Source organism: Schistocerca nitens, chromosome 9 (assembly GCF_023898315.1).
Source record: "Schistocerca nitens isolate TAMUIC-IGC-003100 chromosome 9, iqSchNite1.1, whole genome shotgun sequence".
NCBI lineage: Eukaryota > Metazoa > Arthropoda > Insecta > Orthoptera > Acrididae > Schistocerca > Schistocerca nitens.
In genome coordinates this window covers 217882902-217906963 of record NC_064622.1, presented here as the reverse complement: position 1 = coordinate 217906963, position 24062 = coordinate 217882902, and the positions used below count along the sequence as shown (strand labels likewise).

Genomic DNA, 24062 nt, shown 5'->3' with positions numbered 1-24062 from the left:
TTGCGAACTTCTCCTTCCTTAACATTCTGGTGGAATATTTCAGTGTTTCTCTATTGAAGCATTAAATGATAAATGTATAAAAGCAAAATCTTGTGAAGCAGTTTTTTTAATTATTTCAGACCTTTCCGTTCCTTTTTTCCATGCTGCAAGTATTGTAGCATTGACAGCAATGTCTACCGGCATGTAGTCAGCCACACAACTCCTACGTGAATAGCTGACATGTACAACACCCATTGATGCAGCGATTAAAAGACCAACTGGACCATTGAATGTATCTCCCCATCCTGGAAATGGTTCTTCAGCTGTTGAAATCACTGGAAAAAAATACTTTCACTTAGGAACAAAGATACATATTATAATTGTATAAAATTTTATAACATTATTAGATTTTTAGAAATACAATCTTAAATATACTACAAAATAAAATTTGGTATGACGCACATACTGAACACTCTCTTAAAACTTTCAGAAATAGATATTCCATGAAGCTGGAAGATGCAGCATTATGAAAAGGGCTTGGTCAGAAGCTTTTTGTTGAAAGAATTATGTAATGAGTGTGTATGCAGTGAAATATTTCTCTATTTTCATTAACTAGTTTTTGAACATTCCCAGGCTCATCTTCAGGTGTAACATGCAGAAGTTTACATTTACTTCTACATCTACATACACATCCCAAAAGCCACAGTATGGCGCACAGCAGAGCATACCTTGTACCATTACTAGTCATTTGCTCTCTTATTCCACACGCAGAGAGAACAAGGGAAAAATAACACTCTATATGCCTCTGTATGACCCCTAATTTCTCTTATCGTATCTACATGGTCGTTATGTACAATGTATGTTGGTGACAGTAGGATCATTCTGCAGTCAGCTTCAAGTGCAGGTTCTCTAAATTTCCTCAATAGTGTTTTGGGAAAAGAACATTGTCTTCCGTCCAAGTATTCCCAATTGAGTTCACAAATCATCTCTGTAGCACTGACCCATTGATAGAACCTACTGTTGAAAAATCTGGTAACCTTGATTTCTTTCTTTAATCCATTCCAGTGGGAATCCCAAATACTCAAGCACTACTCAAGAATGGGTCACACTAATGTTCTGTATGTGGGCTCTTTTATAGGTGAGCCCTACTTTCCTAAAATTCTCCCCATAAACCGAAGTCAACCATTTTCCTTCCCTATTACTGTATACATGTGTTTGTTTCATTTCAAATCACTTTGAAAGGTTATGCCTAGAGTGGCTGGCACAAAAGAAGAGTTCTCAACGTCACGGCCGCTGCCTGTTGCCAGCAGGGGCTGTGTGCTGTGATTTGACCATCTCTCAGCTTTGTTGCCATGTAGGTACCATTAGCTGTTCAGTAAGTCAGAGCAGCAGAAAGCTCAGTGTCACCATGCTATATCAAATCTGTGTCATTGGCAGAATCTCCAGACATGAATGAGTGTTCTGATTTTCCAAGAAAGGGATACAAATGTGAACGGAAATCGATTAACTTTGTTGATTTTAACAAAGAGCTCATGGGTAGAACTGTACTTGGATATTATGATAGAGGAGAGTATCCAACGGCTAAAAACATACAGGCTGACCTCCATGAAAAAATTAATTACTTGGGCTCAAAGGCCTCTGTTCTTCATCTTCTCTGCTCCCTTGGTTCCCAATTCAAGAAGTGTAATGATGGACGGAAGTTCTTAATGTAACACCAAGACTTGCAGCAGCAAGAGCTAAGTTTTTGTGTGCAATGCACTTCTTGTGTGCTAAAGACACCAGGCCTGTAGTGTATTTTGATGAAACTTGGTTTTCACAGAACCACACCAATAAGTATATATGGCACAACTCCAAAGGAAATGGCAGTTTGAAAGTGCCTACTGGTAGAAGTGGCCGATTAATTATCGCCCACGCTGGTTCATTAACCACAGGCTTCATACCAGGCCAAACTTGGTTTTCGTAATGGGAAAGTTCTTGCCAATCAGATTACCATTCAGAAATGAATGGAGAAGTTTTTAAGAATTGGTTTATTCGACTGTTGTCTGCGCTGGAAGAAGGGTCAATTATCATGATGGATAATGCCAGCTACCACTCCATTCAGATAGAAAAGCTGCCACGTTCAAATTGGCACAAGGCAGATATTATGAAGTGGTTAAAGAGAAAGAATGTTTCATTTTCAGTCGATGAAACGAAGGCTGAACTCCTGTCTTAGGAAGAAATCATAGGCGCCAAAAAGACTTATGAATTACATCAACTATCAAATGAAACGGGGCTCCAAGTGGTACGTCTACCACCGTATCACTGCCAGTACAATCCCATTGAATTGATATGGGCCCAAGTAAAGTTAGAAGTAGAGAAAAGAAATACTACTTTCAAACTTGCTGATGTCGAGAAGCTAACATGTTACTCAGCAGGACTGGGAGAGGCGTGTAAAACACACAGAAGCATCGCATGAAACTGGTTTCTTGAACCAGGATTTGAGAGACACCATAGTAGAATCTGTGATGATACACCTGGCTGAAACAAGCTACAGTGAATCTGAAGACATGGAACCAGAAGACCCTAAGTAAGAAGCTGACTTGTTTTAAATGTTTGTCTGTTCATTTCAGTTATATAGGACATAATGCGAATGTTTATCCCTTACAGTAAATGTCTGATAAATTTATCACAAGTGGTAGCGATTAGTTCACTCAACAGTAACTGTCAATTAAAATAAGATTGCCAATTCTGCATTAATTGATAACAGTGTTTCCTAAAAACCTATATTGAATGTCTTTACATTCGGATTTAATCTTACTTCATTGCGTTTACTTGTACACTCGAAATATAACTCCTTTTTTTCATAGAAGGATTTACTGGCTGTTTCATTGTAAGGGTAATGCAGTTCATAAAATGACAAAACATTGTGATGCTTCTGTATCGAGTGTATGGTTCAAATGGTTCTGAGCACTATGGGACTTAACATCTGTGGTCATCAGTCCCCTAGAACTTAGAACTACTTAAACCTAACTAACCTAAGGACATCACACACATCCATGCCCGAGGCAGGATTCGAACCTGCGACCATAGCAGTCGCGCGGTTCCGGACTGCATGCCTAGAACCGCTAGAGCACCGCGGCCGGCTATCGAGTGTATATATAAACAGTGCAGTAACATCAGAACATTCCAAGCACCTATTCTGATTCCCCAAGAAGAGCATAGAAGTCCATGAACTTTGATGACTTTTACAAAAAGCTAGAACACAGAATTGTATTACTTTAGTATGACAGAGGATAGTATCCAATGGATAGAGAAATACAGCGTAATTTCCATGATAAAACTGATTATTCTGGCCAGTCACTTCTATGCACTATCTCCTCTGTCCACTTGGTTCTTAATTCAGAAACTGTAATGATGGACTAAATTTGTAACACAAGACAGGGACATTGCAGTAGTAAGAATGATGTTTTTGTGTACCAAGCACATATTGCATACTGAGAATAATAGGCTTACAGCAAATTTAGATAAAACTTTCAAACAAATATTTTGCTCAACTTCAGTGAAAATATTGGCCTCAAAGTAACTACAACTACTGCTGCGTAGTGTATATTGTCATTTTGAGTGATGGATGCAATGACAAAGGATATGTATTAGCAGCCAGTAAAATGTTTTTGGGAAGTAGGGAATATTCTCGGTCATATTAAAGCAAGCTGTCTGAACAAAACTCTTGGCAACAGCCTACAGTGACTCGCATGCTGCTGCGCAAGGAATATTGCAGAAGCAATTTGCCTCTGTACGTGATATGATACAATAATGATGTCTGAAATGTTACCAAAAATAATTTTGTAGTTTTCTTAACAATTTTCTCACGGGAAGTTTCTTTGCAGTCCTACAGAACAAAAATTAATCAGCAACAACATTTTTCACTACATAGTCAGCAGTTTCACACCTCTTATAATATTTTATTTTTTTATCTCAGAATACTTTTATGTTTCTGAAATAAAAGGTGTAGCATATGGATCTGTAAACTTTGAGGATGTTCATTTTTTTTCAGTCCAATTACATTGGTGATTCTGCTACTACCATATGTTGAAGTAAAAAATTATTTACCTCCAATATTCCTTGTAACGTTAGTTTTATTTTCCCCCCCTTAGCAGCTAGTGAGAATTTTCTTTTGAAAATTACTCCATCAATTCTAGAGTAAAAAAAGAGTTGCCCAATGTTTTTTTTAAATTTTTATGAACATTTGAAGTTACAGCTATAAAAAAAACTGGCAATGCTGTAAGGCAGTGAGATGACTTTGAAGCCCTATTTTTGTGCTGGCCACTATAGTATTTAATTGATGTGGCTCTGTCAAGTAGCACATCACCAATGTTTGTATTCAGTCATTACAGGATTGTTTTTCCTACTCATCTGCATTAACTTATATTTTTCTACATTCAGAGCAAGCTGCCATTTATCACATCAACTATAAATTTTGTCTAAGTAATCTTGTATCCTCCAACAGTCACTCAATGATGACATCTTCCAGTACACCACAGCATCATCAGCAAACAACCACAGATTGCTGCCTCACCCAGTCTGTTCATGTTTTTACTGTTTCACTGTGAAGCATCTTCCAATGTCCAGCATCATGTTACAAGTATGAATATATATATACATCTTAATATAATAGAGGGAAACATTCCACGTGGGAAAAATATATCTAAAAACAAAGATGATGTGACTTACCAAACGAAAGTGCTGGCAGGTCGATAGACACACAAACATACACACAAAATTCAAGCTTTCGCAACAAACTGTTGCCTCATCAGGAAAGAGGGAAGGAGAGGGAAAGACGAAAGGATGTGGGTTTTAAGGGAGAGGGTAAGGAGTCATTCCAATCCCGGGAGCGGAAAGATTTACCTTAGGGGGAAAAAAGGACGGGTATACACTCGCACACACAGACATATCCATCCACACATATACAGACACAAGCAGACATATTTAAAGACAAAGAGTTTGGGCAGAGATGTCAGTCGAGGCAGAAGTGCAGAGGCAAAGATGTTGTTGAATGACAGGTGAGGTATGAGTGGCGGCAACTTGAAATTAGCGGAGATTGAGGCCTGGTGGGTAACGGGAAGAGAGGATATATTGAAGAGTAAGTTCCCATCTCCGGAGTTCGGATAGGTTGGTGTTGGTGGGAAGTATCCAGATAACCCGGACGGTGTAACACTGTGCCAAGACGTGCTGCCCGTGCACCAAGGCATGTTTAGCCACAGGGTGATCCTCATTACCAACAAACACTGTCTGCCTGTGTCCATTCATGCGAATGGACAGTTTGTTGCTGGTCATTCCCATGTAGAAGGCTTCACAGTGTAGGCATGTCAGTGTGCGAATCACGTGGGTGCTTTCACATGTGGCTCTGCCTTTGATCGTGTACACCTTCCGGGTTACAGGACTGGAGTAGGTGGTGGTGGGAGGGTGCATGGGACAGGTTTTACACCGGGGGCGGTTACAAGGATAGGAGCCAGAGGGTAGGGAAGGTGGTTTGGGGATTTCATAGGGATGAACTAACAGGTTACGAAGGTTAGGTGGATGGCGGAAAGACACTCTTGGTGGAGTGGGGAGGATTTCATGAAGGATGGATCTCATTTCAGGGCAGGATTTGAGGAAGTCGTATCCCTGCTGCAGAGCCACATTCAGAGTCTGGTCCAGTCCCGGAAAGTATCCTGTCACAAGTGGGGAACTTTTGTGGTTCTTCTGTGGGAGATTCTGGGTTTGAGGGGATGAGGAAGTGGCTCTGGTTATTTGCTTCTGTACCAGGTCGGGAGGGTAGTTACGGGATGCAAAAGCTGTTGTCAGGTTGTTGGTGTAATGGTTCAGGGATTCCGGAATGGAGCAGATGCGTTTGCCACGAAGACCTAGGCTGTAGGGAAGGGACTGTTTGATGTGGAATGGGTGGCAGCTGTCATAATGGAGGTACTGTTGCTTGTTGGTGGGTCTGATGTGGACGGACATGTGAAGCTGGCCATTGGACAGATGGAGGTCAACTCAAGGAAAGTGGCATGGGATTTGGAGTAGGACCAGGTGAATCTGATGGAACCAAAGGAGTTGAGGTTGGAGAGGAAATTCTGAAGTTCTTCTTCACTGTGAGTCCAGATCATGAAGATGTCATCAATAAATCTGTACCAAACTTTGGGTTGGCAGGCCTGGATAACCAAGAAGGCTTCCTCTAGGCGACCCAATAATAGTTTGGCATACGAGGGGGCCATCCTGGTACCCATGGCTGTTCCTTTTAATTGTTGGTATGTCTGGCCCTCAAAAGTGAAGAAGTTGTGGGTCAGGATGAAGCTGGCTAAGGTAATGAGGAAAGAGGTTTTAGGTAGGGTGGCAGGTGATCGGTGTGAAAGGAAATGCTCCATCGCAGCGAGGCCCTGGAGGTGCGGAATATTTGTGTATAAGGAAGTGGCATCAATGGTTACAACGATGGTTTCCGGGGGTAACAGATTGGGTAAGGATTCCAGACGTTCGAGAAAGTGGTTGGTGTCTTTGATGAAGGATGGGAGACCGCATGTAATGGGTTGAAGGTGTTGATCTACGTAGGCGGAGATACGTTCTGTGGGGGCTTGGTAACCAGCTACAATGGGGCGGCCGGGATGATTGGGTTTGTGAATTTTAGGAAGAAGGTAGAAGGTAGGGGTGCGGGGTGTCGGTGGGGTCAGGAGGTTGATGGAGTCAGGTGAAAGGTTTCGCAGGGGGCCTAAGGTTCTGAGGATTCCTTGAAGCTCCGCCTGGACATCGGGAATGGGATTACCTTGGCAAACTTTGTATGTGGTGTTGTCTGAAAGCTGACGCAGTCCCTCAGCCACATACTCCCGACGATCAAGTACCATGGTCGTGGAACCCTTGTCCGCCGGAAGAATGACGATGGATCGGTCAGCCTCCAGATCACGGATTGCCTGGGCTTCAGCAGTGGTGATGTTGGGAGTAGGATTAAGGTTTTTTAAGAAGGATTGAGATGCAAGGCTGGAAGTCAGAAATTCCTGGAAGGTTTGGAGAGGGTGACAGCCTAGGTCTTCATGGCAAACGCATCTGCTCCATTCCGGAATCCCTGAACCATTACACCAACAACCTGACAACAGCTTTTGCATCCCGTAACTACCCTCCCGACCTGGTACAGAAGCAAATAACCAGAGCCACTTCCTCATCCCCTCAAACCCAGAACCCCCCACAGAAGAACCACAAAAGTGCCCCACTTGTGACAGGATACTTTCCGGGACTGGACCAGACTCTGAATGTGGTTCTCCAGCATGGATACGACTTCCTCAAATCCTGCCCTGAAATGAGATCCATCCTTCATGAAATCCTCCCCACTCCACCAAGAGTGTCTTTCCGCCGTCCACCTAACCTTCGTAACCTGTTAGTTCATCCCTATGAAATCCCCAAACCACCTTCCCTACCCTCTGGCTCCTATCCTTGTAACCGCCCCCGGTGTAAAACCTGTCCCATGCACCCTCCCACCATCACCTACTCCAGTCCTGTAACCTGGAAGGTGTACACGATCAAAGGCAGAGCCACGTGTGAAAGCACCCACGTGATTTACCAACTGACCTGCCTACACTGTGATGCATTCTATGTGGGAATGACCAGCAACAAACTGTCCATTCGCATGAATGGACACAGGCAGACAGTGTTTGTTGGTAATGAGGATCACCCTGTGGCTAAACATGCCTTGGTGCACGGCCAGCACATCTTGGCACAGTGTTACACCGTCCGGGTTATCTGGATACTTCCCACCAACACCAACCTATCAGAACTCCGGAGATGGGAACTTGCTCTTCAATATATCCTCTCTTCCCGTTACCCACCAGGCCTCAATCTCCGCTAATTTCAAGTTGCCGCCACTCATACCTCACCTGTCATTCAACAACATCTTTGCCTCTGCACTTCTGCCTCGACTGACATCTCTGCCCAAACTCTTTGTCTTTAAATATGTCTGCTTGTGTCTGTATATGTGTGGATCGATATGTGTGTGTGTGCAAGTGTATACCCATCCTTTTTTCCCCTAAGGTAAGTCTTTCTGCTCCCGGGATTGGAATGACTCCTTACCCTCTCCCTTAAAACCCACATCCTTTTGTCTTTCCCTCTCCTTCCCTCTTTCCTGATGAGGCAAAAGTTTGTTGCGAAAGCTTGAATTTTGTGTGTATGTTTGTGTTTGTTTGTGTGTCTATCGACCTGCCAGCGCTTTTGTTTGGTAAGTCACATCATCTTTGTTTTTATTAATAGAGGGAAACATTCCACGTGGGAAAAATATATCTAAAAACAAAGATGATGTGACTTACCAAACGAAAGCGCTGGCACGTCGATAGACACACAAACAAACACAAACATACACACAAAATTCAAGCTTACGCAACAAACTGTTGCCTCATCAGGAAAGAGGGAAGGAGAGGGAAAGACAAAAGGATGTGGGTTTTAAGGGAGAGGGTAAGGAGTCATTCCAATCCCGGGAGCGGAAAGACTTACCTTAGGGGGAAAAAAGGACGGGTATACACTCGCACACACACACATATCCATCCACACATATACAGACACTGCATATGTGTGGATGGATATGTGTGTGTGTGCGAGTGTATACCCGTCCTTTTTTCCCCCTAAGGTAAGTCTTTCCACTCCCGGGATTGGAATGACTCCTTACCCTCTCCCTTAAAACCCACATCCTTTCGTCTTTCCCTCTCCTTCCCTCTTTCCTGATGAGGCAACAGTTTGTTGCGAAAGCTTGAATTTTGTGTGTATGTTTGAAAAAAAGAAATATTTTGTAAATGACTAGTCATAGTTACTTTTAGATTAGGTATTTTAAAAAAGACTGAACTTCTGAAATAATGTGTGAACATGTGAACCCACTGCTGCTTCTGAGCACACCTAGTTGCAGTTTTAGACAACAAATTGTCATTAGTCTCATTTCTTTGTGGCCATTAGTCACCAAGCCATAACCTTTGAGATAAACATGTACACCTGCTGTTTGTCAGATTAGTAACAATCAGTAAACCCCCAATTTTTTAAAGAATCAAACTTCCTTTTGAAACACTGAATGAATGTAATCTGGGTAATTTTTGCACCATTTTAAGCAAAAGCTAGTGCTCAATGTTTATGACCTATATGTTATACAATGACATAAGTTTGCAGGCACATTCAATTGTGTATGTAGGTACTGTCTGCAAAGTGTTTTGCAAATAGAGTTAGTAGTAAAGAAATAATAAATTAAAATATCTTGCTTGATGCTGAAGTTTTACTGCATGAATAGTGAAAACATAGTGACCAGTAAAATTTTTACTTTCATCATTCTGTAAGCCAGTGAGAAAAAGTTTTGTAGAAGTTTGAGATTATGTGTAGAGTTTGCTGGAAGTCGTTAAGCAATCTTATTCTCAAAATCTGGATGAGTAAAGTCTCGGTATTTTTGCAGTATCACTTATACTGCTTCAAGAGAAACACACAGTTTTGAACTTTAATACTTGTCTTATTTTGTGAAATTTCTAACATAAGATTATATCTCTTAATGACAGAATTTTAAATTTGGTCAATAATGACCCAAAACATTGAAAATGAAATCTTTGTTGTTCCTGGAAGTTGTTATGCAGATAACCTGATAATGGTCCTGGTTTCTGAGTTCTGGAACAATTTCTTAGTAATATAGGTGTAACAATGAAAGAACTTGAAGAAAAATTTGTGTGTTTGTATGTATGTGTGAAATTTTGCTATAAACTTTACAACATTTTTAGATAAACGTTTTGATTACATATTGAAGCAGACATGGAGGACAGCATGAGTTGCATGCGGTGCAGTGATTGGTTTAAGAGTGTCAGCCTGTGAAGGTCTCAGGCCTGGACAACCTTCCGCATTAACAGAAGAGGACCATATTGAGAAAATTCTTGCTGTGATTTGGGGAAATTGTTGTTCCACTGTTTGAGAAACTGCTGACTAACTAGGCATCAGTATAGGATCATGCCTTCAAATTTTTAATGACAATCTTGTGATCCATCATGTTAATTTACAATTCCTGTTGCATTTCTTGACTGAAAATAAGCAACAGACCATGCTGAAATAAGTCAAGAACTGCTTGCCAGTGTAAATGGCAGTTAAAACTTCCCTAAGAACATCATAACAGGAGATGAGATGTGGGTTTATAGCTATGATGTTGAAATAATGGTGCAGCTGTTGCAGTGGGATTGACCCATCAAAAACATCATGCACGAGTCAGTCAGAAATCGAGGAGGTGATGGCTGTGTTTTTTGACTGACAAGGCATTTTCCATCAGGAATTTGAACTGCCTGTTGCATGGTTAACAAGGAGATCTATCAGGTAATTTTAGCATGTTTGCGGGATTCAGGAAGAGGCCCGTATCATCCAAAAGCAGGTTGGATGTCACACCAGAACAGTGCATCAGTTCACGTGTCATGTGTCATCACTTTTATAATTGTAGCTGTGTATAGCTCCCCATTGGGAATATTTCAACTACACTCCTGGAAATTGAAATAAGAACACCGTGAATTCATTGTCCCAGGAAGGGGAAACTTTATTGACACATTCCTGGGGTCAGATACATCACATGATCACACTGACAGAACCACAGGCACATAGACACAGGCAACAGAGCATGCACAATGTCGGCACTAGTACGGTGTATAGCCACCTTTCGCAGCAATGCATGCTGCTATTCTCCCATGGAGATGATCGTAGAGATGCTGGATGTAGTCCTGTGGAACGGCTTGCCATGCCATTTCCACCTGGCGCCTCAGTTGGACCAGCGTTCGTGCTGGACGTGCAGACCGCGTGGGACGACACTTCATCCAGTCCCAAACATGCTCAATGGGGGACAGATCCGGAGATCTTGCTGGCCAGGGTAGTTGACTTACACCTTCTAGAGCACGTTGCGTGGCACGGGATACATGCGGACGTGCATTGTCCTGTTGGAACAGCAAGTTCCCTTGCCGGTCTAGGAATGGTAGAACGATGGGTTCGATGACGGTTTGGATGTACCGTGCACTATTCAGTGTCCCCTCGACGATCACCAGTGGTGTACGGCCAGTGTAGGAGATCGCTCCGCACACCATGATGCCGGGTGTTGGCCCTGTGTGCCTCGGTCGTATGCAGTCCTGATTGTAGTGCTCACCTGCACGGCGCCAAACATGCATACGACCATCATTGGCACCAAGGCACAAGCGACTCTCATCGCTGAAGACGACACGTCTCCATTCGTCCCTCCATTCACGCCTGTCGCGACACCACTGGAGGCGGGCTGCACGATGTTGGGGCATGAGCGGAAGACGGCCTAACGGTGTGCGGGACCGTAGCCCAGCTTCATGGAGACGGTTGCGAATGGTCCTCGCCGATACCCCAGGAGCAACAGTGTCCATAATTTGCTGGGAAGTGGCGGTGCGGTCCCCTACGGCACTGCGTAGGATCCTACGGTCTTGGCGTGCATCCGTGCGTCGCTGCGGTCCGGTCCCAGGTCGACGGGCACGTGCACCTTGCGCCGACCACTGGCGACAACATCGATGTACTGTGGAAACCTCACGCCCCACGTGTTGAGCAATTCGGCGGTACGTCCATCCGGCCTCCCGCATGCCCACTATACGCCCTCGCTCAAAGTCCGTCAACTGCACATACGGTTCACGTCCACGCTGTCGCGGCATGCTACCAGTGTTAAAGACTGCGATGGAGCTCCGTATGCCACGGCAAACTGGCTGACACTGACGACGGCGGTGCACAAATGCTGCGCAGCTAGCGCCATTCGACGGCCAACACCGCGGTTCCTGGTGTGTCCGCTGTGCCGTGCGTGTGATCATTGCTTGTACAGCCCTCTCGCAGTGTCCGGAGCAAGTATGGTGGGTCTGACACACCGGTGTCAATGTGTTCTTTTTTCCATTTCCAGGAGTGTATTTTTGAAAAACTTAGATTCTTTGTTGTTCGATCTCTCAGACAGAGGGAAGCAAATTATTGTTTGTGGGGATTACAGTGTAGATTTTCTGAAAGAGTCCAATAGAAATCTTGACCTTGAAATATTACTTGGTTCTCTCAATTTGATGTCAGTTACTGATTTTCCTACTCAGGTGGTACAGGAAAGCAGCACACTGACAGATAATGTTTTTACAAACCAAGACAAATTCAATCAAACAAAAACTTTTTCTGTTAAGAATGGTCTGTCTCATTGTGATGTATGGTTAGTTACAATATATGACATAGCTCCATACACTAATGCAAAACAGTCCTCCAAAATAGTACACTTAGTTAACAATTTAACAATTGCAAATTTTAGGAAAAGCTTGTAACAATTAGACTGTGTGGAGGTGTACAGGGAACTAGATGCTAAATTAAAATTTAACCTGTTTCATTATACCTTTATGAGTATATTTGAAAACAGTGAAACATAATTATAAGGCACTCTCTAAAAACCCATGGCTTACTAAAGGGTTAAAAATATCTTGTAAACTAAAACGGGAAATGTTATCTTATAGCTACAAGGAGTAATGATCCAGAAACAGTCAACCATTGTGAAAATTACTGCTCTGTGTTAAGAAAAGTTATTAAAAATCCCAGGAGTATGTGCAATTAGTCTGAGATTAACATCTCTGATAATAAAATTAAAACCATTTTGAATATTGTTCAAAAGGAAACAGGGCAACTGAGAGCACAGGAAGACTGTGTTTATAACAAACTCAATGAAAAGTTTGATACCAAAAGGTCAGAAGTAGAAAATATTTTTAATAATATTTTTTGAGTGTTGTAGAGAAAGCAGCATCCAGTTAATCATTAGAAAATGCAATGCTGTGTATGGAAGAGGCAATACCTAAGCAACTTGATAAAACTGAAATTCAACGCACCTCTCCTACTGAAATTAGGAAAATAATAAATTCACTCAAAAATAAAAGGTCGCATGGAATTGATGGCATTTCCAACAGAGTACTAAAAGCTTTTTCCCAATGGATAAGAAGGATTCTCAGCCACATATGTAATAGCTGTTTGAAACAGTGCATCTTTACAGACAGACCAAAATGTGCTTTTGTTAAACCATTGCATAAAAAAGGTCATAGGTCTGATGCTACCAACTACCACCCAGTCTCACTTCTGATTGCTTTATCCAAAATTCTTTAAAAGTAAAGTATTCAAGACTAGCTTCAAATACTGGGTGGTTAAAATTAAACTTTCCCTATTTAACTCATTATAACATGGAAACTAGTTACCATACTGTACTAGTACCAAATGTGGTAGCATTAATGTCCAGAGTATGGGTGCATGATATCCATGTGTCACAGCACCACCATCCAGTTCCAACTATGGCCACCATGTGCCATGTTCAGTCATCATGATTCATGGTCTCACACACCTGACCAGTCGCAGTACACTTTTGATACTTGGACAAAAGGAGCAGGCCATTATGGGTGAAGCTCTATTATCAAAACACCAGTAATGCTGCAGTTGCGCTTCGAGGATATTGCCAGCTAAAAGGGTTATGGGAGGGCCCTCTTTCTCCACTTGCTGTGCAGAACATGATGAAGAAGTTCAGATGAACTGGGCGTCACTCTGGCAAGAGGCTGGCTACTGGTTACACCACAGGTGGTTGATGAAATCGTTGCTGCTATGCCAGACAACACTGCAAATAATTCCACTGTACCAAAGTTGCTTCAATCCATTCTCAAATAGTATCTGTACAAGATCCATGTTGTACAGCAGCTCATACCACAGGACAAACAACGAAGTGTTGACTTCGCTCTCCACTTTCTCGCAAGGATTGAAGTTGAACAGCCTATGGACAGACAAAGCTCATTTTTCTCTGACATGTGAGGTGAATACACAGGTGCTACTATTCAATTGATGAATTTATGAACAATGTGAACCGCCAATGCACCTGTGTGTCTCTCCCCACTTGTTGCCTTTTTGGGGCCTTTTTTCCCCCACCTCCCTGCCTCACCTCACAACCTCCTGATGCTGCGCCTGTTGGCAGTCAGGTCCCTGCACATTCCACCAGACACCATTTGTCTCTTTCTCCACCCATATACTACTATCTCTTCCCCTTCTCTGCCCCCTCCAAAATAACTGTTTGCATCCCACGTGATGTTGCATTTTGGCCTAAGATGCTGCTGTTGGCAGTCTTGTGTACATGAGGTGTGCTAGCTGGTGTGTGTGTGTGTTTTACTGATGAAGGGTGTGGCAAAAGCTTTATGTGAGAGTCTTTGAAAAGTTTTCAGAATCACCAAGAGAGGTCAGCGCTAGTGCAACGAGTTGTTCACTTGATATTCATTGGACTGTTGCCTGTAAACACTTGCCATGTCAATGCTCTTGGAAGATAGCTATATCTGTGACATGGCTCTGTTGTTGTTCCAGTGTAGTGATTTGCAAAGATGGAAAAAAAAATCGAAATTCGAGCAGTAATTAAGTACTTTTTGAAGAAAGGTATGAAAACAAAGGACATTCATGCTGATTTCCAGAATACGCTGGGGGACTCTGCTCCTTCATATTCAACTGTTGCCAAGTGGACAAATGAATTTAAATTTGATCAAGAAAGCTTAGATGATGATCTGCACAATGGTCAGCCAAAATGTGCCACTACTCCAGAAATCATTGCAAAAGTGCACAAAATGGTCATGGAGGATCGCCGATTGAAAGTGCGTGAATTGGCTCATGGTTGCCAGATGTCATCAGTAAGGGTATATCACATTTTAATTGAAGAATTAGAAATGAAAAAATTATCTGCAAGATGGGTGCTGCAACTCTTGACTCTAGATCTAAAATGCATGAGAATGGGCATATCGGAACAATGTTTGGCCCATTTTAGGAGAAACAAACAAGATTTCTTGCACTGGTTTGTGACCACACATGAAACTTGGGTGCACTATGTACCTCAGAGACAAAACACCAGTCAAAGCAGTGGAAACATGCAGATTTTCCATTACCAAAGAAGGCTACAATAATTCATTCGTCAGGAAGGTCCTGGCATAAGATTTCTGGGACGCGAAGGGGATTCTGTTTGTAGATTATCTCCCCACTGGGCAAACAATTACTACATAATACTGTGCTAACTTCCTGGACAAATTGCAAGAAAAGATACGTGAAAAAAGGACAGGTTTAGCAAGGAAGAAAGTCACCTTCCATCAAGACAATGTGCGCCCACACACATGTGCCATTACCATGGAAAAATTACATGAATTATTGCCACACCTGCCTTATTAACCTGATGGTCAGACTTCCATCTCTTCCCAAAACTGAAAATTTTTCTTTGTAGTTCAAGATTAACTTCAAATGAAGAATTGGTAGCCAGAGTTGATAACTATTTTGCAGGCCTGGAGGAAATTCATTTTCGAGATGGGATCAAGGCACTTGAGCATTGTTGGACCAAGTGCATTAAAATACAAGGAGACTACATTGAAAAATAAAAAAAGTTTCAGTGATGGAAGTAATTTTTTTCTATTCTGTTCCAAGAACTTTTCAAATCACCTTCATAATTGTGCCTGTCTGCAACTTGACATGTCTTCTTTACGATAAGTAGCAATCTGTCTTTTCCTACAAAGTATTGGATAGTGTTGAAACCAAGAGTGAAAATATGGTTATACACTCCTGGAAATTGAAATAAGAACACCGTGAATTCATTGTCCCAGGAAGGGGAAACTTTATTGACACATTCCTGGGGTCAGATACATCACATGATCACACTGACAGAACCACAGGCACATAGACACAGGCAACAGAGCATGCACAATGTCGGCACTAGTACAGTGTATATCCACCTTTCGCAGCAATGCAGGCTGCTATTCTCCCATGGAGACGATCATAGAGATGCTGGATGTAGTCCTGTGGAACGGCTTGCCATGCCATTTCCATCTGGCGCCTCAGTTGGACCAGCGTTCGTGCTGGACGTGCAGACCGCGTGAGACGACGCTTCATCCAGTCCCAAACATGCTCAATGGGGGACAGATCCGGAGATCTTGCTGGCCAGGGTAGTTGACTTACACCTTCTAGAGCACGTTGGGTGGCACAGGATACATGCGGACGTGCATTGTCCTGTTGGAACAGCAAGTTCCCTTGCCGGACTAGGAATGGTAGAACGATGGGTTCGATGACGGTTTGGATGTACCGTGCACTATTCAGTGTCCCCTCGATGATCACCAGTGGTGTACGGTCAGTGTAGGAGATCGCTCCGCACACCATGATGCCAGGTGTTGGCCCTGTGTGTCTCGGTCGTATGCAGTCCTGATTGTGGCGCTCACCTGCACGGCGCCAAACACGCATACGACCATCATTGGCACCAAGGCAGAAGCGACTCTCATCGCTGAAGACGACACGTCTCCATTCGTCCCTCCATTCACGCCTGTCGCGACACCACTGGAGGCGGGCTGCACGATGTTGGGGCGTGAGCGGAAGACGGCCTAACGGTGTGCGGGACCGTAGCCCAGCTTCATGGAGACGGTTGCGAATGGTCCTCGCCGATACCCCAGGAGCAACAGTGTCCCTAATTTGCTGGGAAGTGGCGGTGCGGTCCCCTACGGCACTGCGTAGGATCCTACGGTCTTGGCGTGCATCCGTGCGTCGCTGCGGTCCGGTCCCAGGTCGACGGGCACGTGCACCTTCCGCCGACCACTGGCGACAACATCGATGCACTGTGGAGACCTCATGCCCCACGTGTTGAGCAATTCGGCGGTACGTCCACCCGGCCTCCCGCATGCCCACTATACGCCCTCGCTCAAAGTCCGTCAACTGCACATACGGTTCACGTCCACGCTGTCGCGGCATGCTACCAGTGTTAAAGACTGCGATGGAGCTCCGTATGCCACGGCAAACTGGCTGACACTGACAGTGGCAGTGCACAAATGCTGCGCAGGTAGCGCCATTTGACGGCCAACACCGCGGTTCCTGGTGTGTCCGCTGTGCCGTGCGTGTGATCATTGCTTGTACAGCCCTCTCGCAGTGTCCGGAGCAAGTATGGTGGGTCTGACACACCGGTGTCAATGTGTTCTTTTTTCCATTTCCAGGAGTGTAGTAATACTTATAATGTAAATAATGGTCTTGATGGAGAAGAAGAGACACTTTTAATTAAGTTAATGGAAATAATAAAAATTGAATGCCTTGAATACGAAGTCAAATGAGGCCTGTAATTTGGTTACTGAAAGTATTCAGAACGAAGCTGTCAGTGAATTGTTTAATTATATTTTTCTTTGTATAGCTTGGATAGATGTTGGAGATGGACAATTTGATGAGGAAATGTGAAAAAATTGTAAGGTCCATGTAAAAGAGTTTATCCTGAGTGGTGGAGGAAAGAGAGTATGAAATTTATCAATTATGTAAGAAATATGGGAATAAACAAGAATTTAACTGTATTTCCAAGTAATTTATGGAATGACAATAATAATATTACTGACAGTAATGATCTGGTTAAAGGAAACAGTGAAACTTTTGTAGTCAACAATGAAATCAATAAAAAACATGAAAAACAGTTAGTGCAAGTTAATGTAAGGAATACTGGAATGAACTAGGTGAGTGCAGTAAAAGCAAAGATGGCCAGAGCAAAGTGGTTTGATGCTAAATTGCCAGTAGCTGCCATGGACAAATTATTAGAGTTATAATTATGCTCAATTAAAAAGTGCATCGGTAACAGAAAGAATTTTTTAAGTTGATAATAAAGCAAACAGTTTGCAAAACATAATGTTAAATTTAAGTGTGTGAAAAATAATTGCTTCAATAAATGTAACAGGCAGTGATTTTGTGTTTACTGAGGATCAGATCTTCAGCCAGTTTATTGTATTTTTTGTGTTGGTCTGGCTGATGTATTGTTGGTACCAGTGACATTACACCCAAGCTGCAAAAAGAGATAGTAGAACAAGAGCACTGTTTCATAGTGAACACTTTAGTTGGTAGGGGGCTCATTGCTCTTTAATGAGCACACTATTTGGTGCACAGTGCTTCCCTGATTTGTGTCATTCTATTCTTCCTCTCTAGTATCACTCCATTCCCTGACTATCCTACCATTGGTTTATAAGAAGAAACAGATATTAGTCCACTTATCCACAGATGAAAATAAAAAAATGTGCGCCAATAAATAAAGTTTTTGTTTGCCTTTAGAGTAAAAGTTTTGTATGTTAACACATACTGACAGAAGAGAATAGTAACTGTACCATGTCAGTTAATGTTTAAAAGCAAACGTCTTGTGTCCTATCTTGGGTCTCTGTAAAGATGAAATTGTTATTTTACTAATAATTGAATTTATTTCAGCTAAAAATGCAGTTTAAAATAAGTGGTAAGCCAGAGCACAAAAAATATTAATTTTCAGAAGAGATTGAGAAACTATAAGTATGAAATTTAATGGCCATTTTAATAGCAGTGGAGGAAGAAGATCTTTAAAAAGTATGAGTTGGTACTAGTTGTGTAAGTGTATGAAATTCAAAAAAATCATTGGCTTGATGTAAAATGTAATTAATTCAATATTATTTATGCCAAGATTTGAAAGTCATATAAAGTCATGAGTTTCATCACTTGTATGAAAGTTCTTCTTTACAATAAGTGTGTGCCATATGATAGCCCTTTCCAGCCAAGCTAAAGAATATTGCAGTAAGTGTAAATAATGTTACCTACAATAAAGTTAATTAAGAACACAGTGTTTCATGAAATTTCCCTTCAGATATGAGGAAGTGTTTATTTAAAGAGTTTTGTCTGTTAAGTAATGTAAAGTAATGTTTCGCCAGTAATGTGGTTTTTTGGTGTTGACTGTCATTCTGTAGAATTATTTTTTGTGAATAACAAAGCAGAGATTTTTATGTTTAATTTATGAGCTAATAAAGTAATGTTGTAAATGGAGTGATAACATATTAATGAACTGGTAAGTAATGTAAAGTAATGTTTCGCCAGTAATGTGGTTTTTTGGTGTTTAGTGTCATTCTGTAGAGTTATTTTTTGTGTATAATAAAGCAAAGATTTTTATGTTTAATTTATGAGCTAATAAAGTAATGTTGTAAATGGAGTGATAACATATTAATGAACTGATAAGAAATGATGTATATGGATTGAAGAAGTAATGGAATATTGTGAAGTAGATGTGAAGCATTGACAGCTAGGGAGCCTGTCTTTGTGGTGGCTTCTTTTGTTAATACACTGCTACAGTCCAGCAGGTTTTTAAGTAAAGAAATAAGTACAACAACACACACTGAAAAAAGTGAAAGTGTATTGATGTACGTGATAGTATTGTTTCATTGTAATGACACATCTCCCACTAGAACAACAGATTCCAGTGAAAGCCTAATAGATAACATCTTCTCAAATGTGGTCACACATGAAGTTGCCCTTACAAATGTGAATATAGGATTATCAGATCATAAAACACTAACCTTTAATCTCACTGCAACTTCCAAGGAGGAGGAAAATAAAAAGGAGTACAAACAATTTTTCTCTACTGAAGATTGTAATCAGTTCAGAAATAATTTAAAAAATGCAGTTTGGTCAGAGGTCTTGGCACAAACAAACACAAATGATGCTTACAATACATTTGCTTCCACTTTTATGACATACTTTGAAATGTGTTTCCCAAAAAAGCTTTTGAGTTATAGATCATCTGGATCTAAAGGGACCTGGATTACACCCAGAATTAAAAAGTCAAATGAAACCATGAAATTACTAAGTCACGATCAGCAGTTTGTTGAGTATATGACGACATACAAAAAGACTTACTGCAAAGTAATAGCAAAAGCAAAATTATTAAGTAATGATAGATTAATAAGGCAGGCTAGTAACAAGTCCAGAATAATGTGGAAAATGGTAAAAAAAGACACTAGGGTTCAAAATAGAGAACAGGAAATCAATCTTAAAAATAATGAAAATATCCCCATAGGAAAAGATGGCATGGCAAACTACGTAAACAATTATTTTGTAAATATTCCTCTTACTTTAAGTAGCAAATTTAAGCAACAAACAACAGTGACGGCTCCAGTGGTAAATACCAGCATGATGGCAATCCCAACAGATGAGCATGAAGTTCTAAAAGTCATTAAATGCTTGAAATCCAAAATGTCCTCTGGATTGGATGATGTACGTGTATCAATAATTAAGAAAATTGCTCCATGTGTTGTTAAACCTATAGTGCACATAGCAAACTTGTCCCTTAGTGAAGGGATATTTCCGGATAAACTTAAAATCTCTAAAGTGAAACCTCTATACAAATATGGTGACAGACATAAAATAGAAAATTACCGACCTATATCTCTCCTCCCAGCCTTCTCCAAAATACTTGAGGAATTAATGAAAATCAGGGTTACAAACTGTCTAGAAAAACATAAACTAATAAATAACAGTCAATATGGTTTTCGACTCTCCCCATGAACCATGGACCTTGCCATTGGTGAGGAGGCTTGTGAGCCTCAACGATACAGATAGCCGTACTGTAGGTGCAACGGAGGGGTATCTGTTGAGAGGCCAGACAAACATTTGGTTCCTGAAGAGGGGCAGCAGCCTTTTCAGTAGTTACAGGGGCAACAGTCTGGATGATTGACTGATCTGGCCTCGTAACGCTAACCGAAACGGCCTTGCTGTTGTGGTACTGTGAACAGCTGAAAGCAAGGGGAAACTACAGCCATAATTTTTCCCGAGAGCATGCAGCTTTACTGCATGATTAAATGATGATGGTGACCTCTTTGGTAAAATATTCTGGAGGTAAAATAGTCCCCCATTTGGATCTCCGGGCGGGGACTACTCAAGAGAACGTCGTTATCAGGAGAAAGAAAACTGGCGTTCTACGGATTGGAGCGTGGAATGTCAGATCCCTTAATTGGGCAGGTAGGTTAGAAAATTTAAAAAGGGAAATGGATAGGTTAAAGTTAGATATAGTGGGAATTAGTGAAGTTCGGTGGCAGGAGGAACAAGACTTTTGGTCTGGTGAATACAGGGTTATAAATACAAAATCAAATAGGGGTAACACAGGAGTGGGTTTAATAATGAATTAAAAAAATAGGAGTGCGAGTAAGCTACTATAAACAGCATAGTGAATGCATTATTGTGGACAAGACAGACATGGAGCCCACACCTACTACAGTAGTACAAGTTATATGCCAACTAGCTCTGCACATGATGAAGAAATTGGTGAAATGTATGATGAGATAAAAGGAATTATTCAGGTAGTGAAGGGAGACAAAAATTTAATAGTCATGGGTGACTGGAATTCGAGAGTAGGAAAAGGGAGAGAAGGAAATGTAGTCGGTGAATATGGATTAGGGCTAAGAAATGAAAGAGGAAGCCGCCTGGTAGAAGTTTGCACAGAGCATAACTTAATCATAGCTAACACTTGGTTCAAGAATCATGAAAGAAGGTTGTATACATGGAAGAACCCTGGAGATACGAAAAGGTTTCAGATAGATTATATAATGGTAAGACAGAGATTTAGGAACCAGGTTTTAAATTGTATGACATTTCCAGGGGCAGATGTGGATCTGACCACAATCTATTGGTTATGAACTGTAGATTAAAACTGAAGAAACTGCAAAAAGGTGGGAATTTAAGGAGATGGGACCTGGATAAACTTAAAGAACCAGAGGTTGTACAGAGTTTCAGGGAGAGCATAAGGGAACAATTGACAGGAATGGGGGAAAGAAATACAGTAGAAGAAGAATGGATAGCTCTGAGGGATGAAGTAGTGAAGGTATCAGATGATCAAGTAGGTAAAAAGACGAGGTCTAATAGAAATCCTTGGGTAACAGAAGAAATATTGAATTTAATTGATGAAAGGAGAAAATACAAAAAATGCAGTAAATGAAGCAGGCAAAAAGGAATACAAACGTCTCAAAAATGAGAGTGACAGGAAGTGCAAAATGGCTAAGCAGGGATGGCTAGAGGACAAATGTAAGGATGTAGAGGCTTATCTCATGAGGGGTAAGATAGATACTGCCTACCGGAAAATTAAAGAGACCTTTGGAGAAAAGAGAACCACTTGCATGACTATCAATAGCTCAGATGGAAACCCAGTTCTAAGCAAAGAAGGGAAAGCAGAAAGGTGGAAGGAGTATATAGAGGGTCTATACAAGGGTGATGTACTTGAGGACAATATTATGGAAATGGAAGAGGATGTAGAAGAAGATGAAATGGGAGATATGATACTGCATGAAGAGTTTGACAGAGCACTGAAAGACCTAAGTTGAAACCAGGCCCCGGGAGTAGACAACATTCCATTAGAACTACTGACAGCCTTGGAAGAGCCAGCCCTGACAAAACTCTACCATCTGGTGAGCAAGATGTATGAGACAGGCGAAATTCCCTCAGACTTCTAGAAGAATATAATAATTCCAATCCCAAAGAAAGCAGGTGTTGGGAGATGTGAAAGTTACCGAACTATCAGTTTAATAAGTCACAGCTGCATAATACCAACGAGAATTCTTTACAGGCGAATGGAAAAACTGGTAGAAGCCGACCTCGGGGAAGATCAGTTTGGATTCCATAGAAATGTTGGAACACGTGACGCAATCCTTACCCTATTAAGGAAAGGCAAATCTATGTTTCTAGCATTTGTAGACTTAGAGATAGCTTTTGACAGTGTTGACTGGAATATTCTGTCTCAAATTCTGAAGGTGGCAGTGGTAAAATATAGGGAGTGAAAGGCTATTTACAATTTTTACAGAAACCAGTTGGCAGTTATAAGAGTCGAGGGACATGAAAGGGAAGCAGCGGTTGGGAAGGGAGTGTGACAGGGTTGTAGCCTCTCCCCGATGCTATTCAGTCTGTATATTGAGCAAGCAGTAAAGGAAGCAAAAGAAAAGTTTGGAGTAGGCATTAAAATCCATGGGGAAGAAATAAAAACTTTGAGGTTCGCCAATGACATTGTAATTCTGTCAGAGACAGCAAAGAACTTGAAAGAGCAGTTGAATGGAATGGACAGTGTCTTGAAAGGTGGGTATAAGATGAACATCAACAAAAGCAAAACGAGGATAATGGAATGTAGTCGAATTAAATCGGGTGATGCTGAGGGAATTAGATTAGGAAATGAGACACTTAAAGTAGTAAAGGAGTTTTGCTATTTAGCGAGCAAAATAACTGATGATCATCAAAGTAGAGAGGACATAAAAGGTAGTCTGGCAATGGCAAGGAAAGCGTTTCTGAAGAAGAGAAATTTGTTAACATTGAGTATAGACTCAAGTGTCAGGAAGTTGTTTCTGAAAGTATTTGTATGGAGTGTAGCCATGTATGGAAGTGAAACATGGATGGTAAATAGTTCAGACAAGAAGAGAATAAAAGCTTTTTAAATGTGGTGCTACAGAAGAATGCTGAAGATTAGATGGGTAGATCACATAACTAATGAGGAGGTATTGAACAGAATTGGGAAGAAGAGGAGTTTGTGGCACAACTTGACTAGAAGAAGGGATCGGTTGGTAGCACATGTTCTTAGGCATCAATGGATCACCAATTTAGTACTGGAGGGCAGCGTGGAGGGTAAAAACTGTAGAGGGAGACCAAGAGATGAATACACTAAGCATATTCAGAAGGATTTAGGCAGCAGTAGGTACTGGGATATGAAGAAGCCTGCACAGGATAGAGTAGCATGGAGAGCTGCATCAAACCAGTCTCAGGACTGAAGACCACAACAACAACAACATGGTTCAAATGGTTCAAATGGCTCTGAGCACTATGGGACTTAACATCTATGGTCATCAGTCCCCTAGAACTTAGAACTACTTAAACCTAACTAGCCTAAGGACAGTACACAACATCCAGTCATCACGAGGCAGAGAAAATCCCTGACCCCGCCGGGAATTGAACCCGAGAAACCAGGCGTGTGAAGCGAGAACGCTACCGCACGACCACGAGCTGCGGACAACAACAACATGGTTTTCGAGCAGAGCACAGTACAGAAACAGCCACATTGGACTACACAACAGAAATAGTAAGTAATTTGGAGTCAAATAAACAGGTTGTTGGAATTAATCTAGATTTATCCAAAGCCTTCGATACTGTGAACCATGTAATATTACTAGGGAAACTTGAAGCAATAGGCAATAGGGGTACTGTTCAAAATGGTTTGAATCTTATCTGCAAAACAGGTCACAAGTTGTTGAGCTGAGGTGATTCAACAATCTTCAACTTTTAAACTCACATCTGAACCA

General features: G+C 41.6%; 1 protein-coding gene across 1 annotated transcript in view; it reads right to left on the bottom strand.

Moving 5' to 3' along the window:
* The window catches only part of LOC126203379 (putative fatty acyl-CoA reductase CG5065), a 190116-nt gene that overhangs the window by 78251 nt on the left and 87803 nt on the right, over positions 1-24062 (bottom strand). The window contains exon 5 of the mRNA XM_049937676.1: positions 122-314. Within this exon, the coding sequence (XP_049793633.1) occupies positions 122-314 (193 nt within the window). The remainder of the gene's footprint in view (positions 1-121; positions 315-24062) is intronic.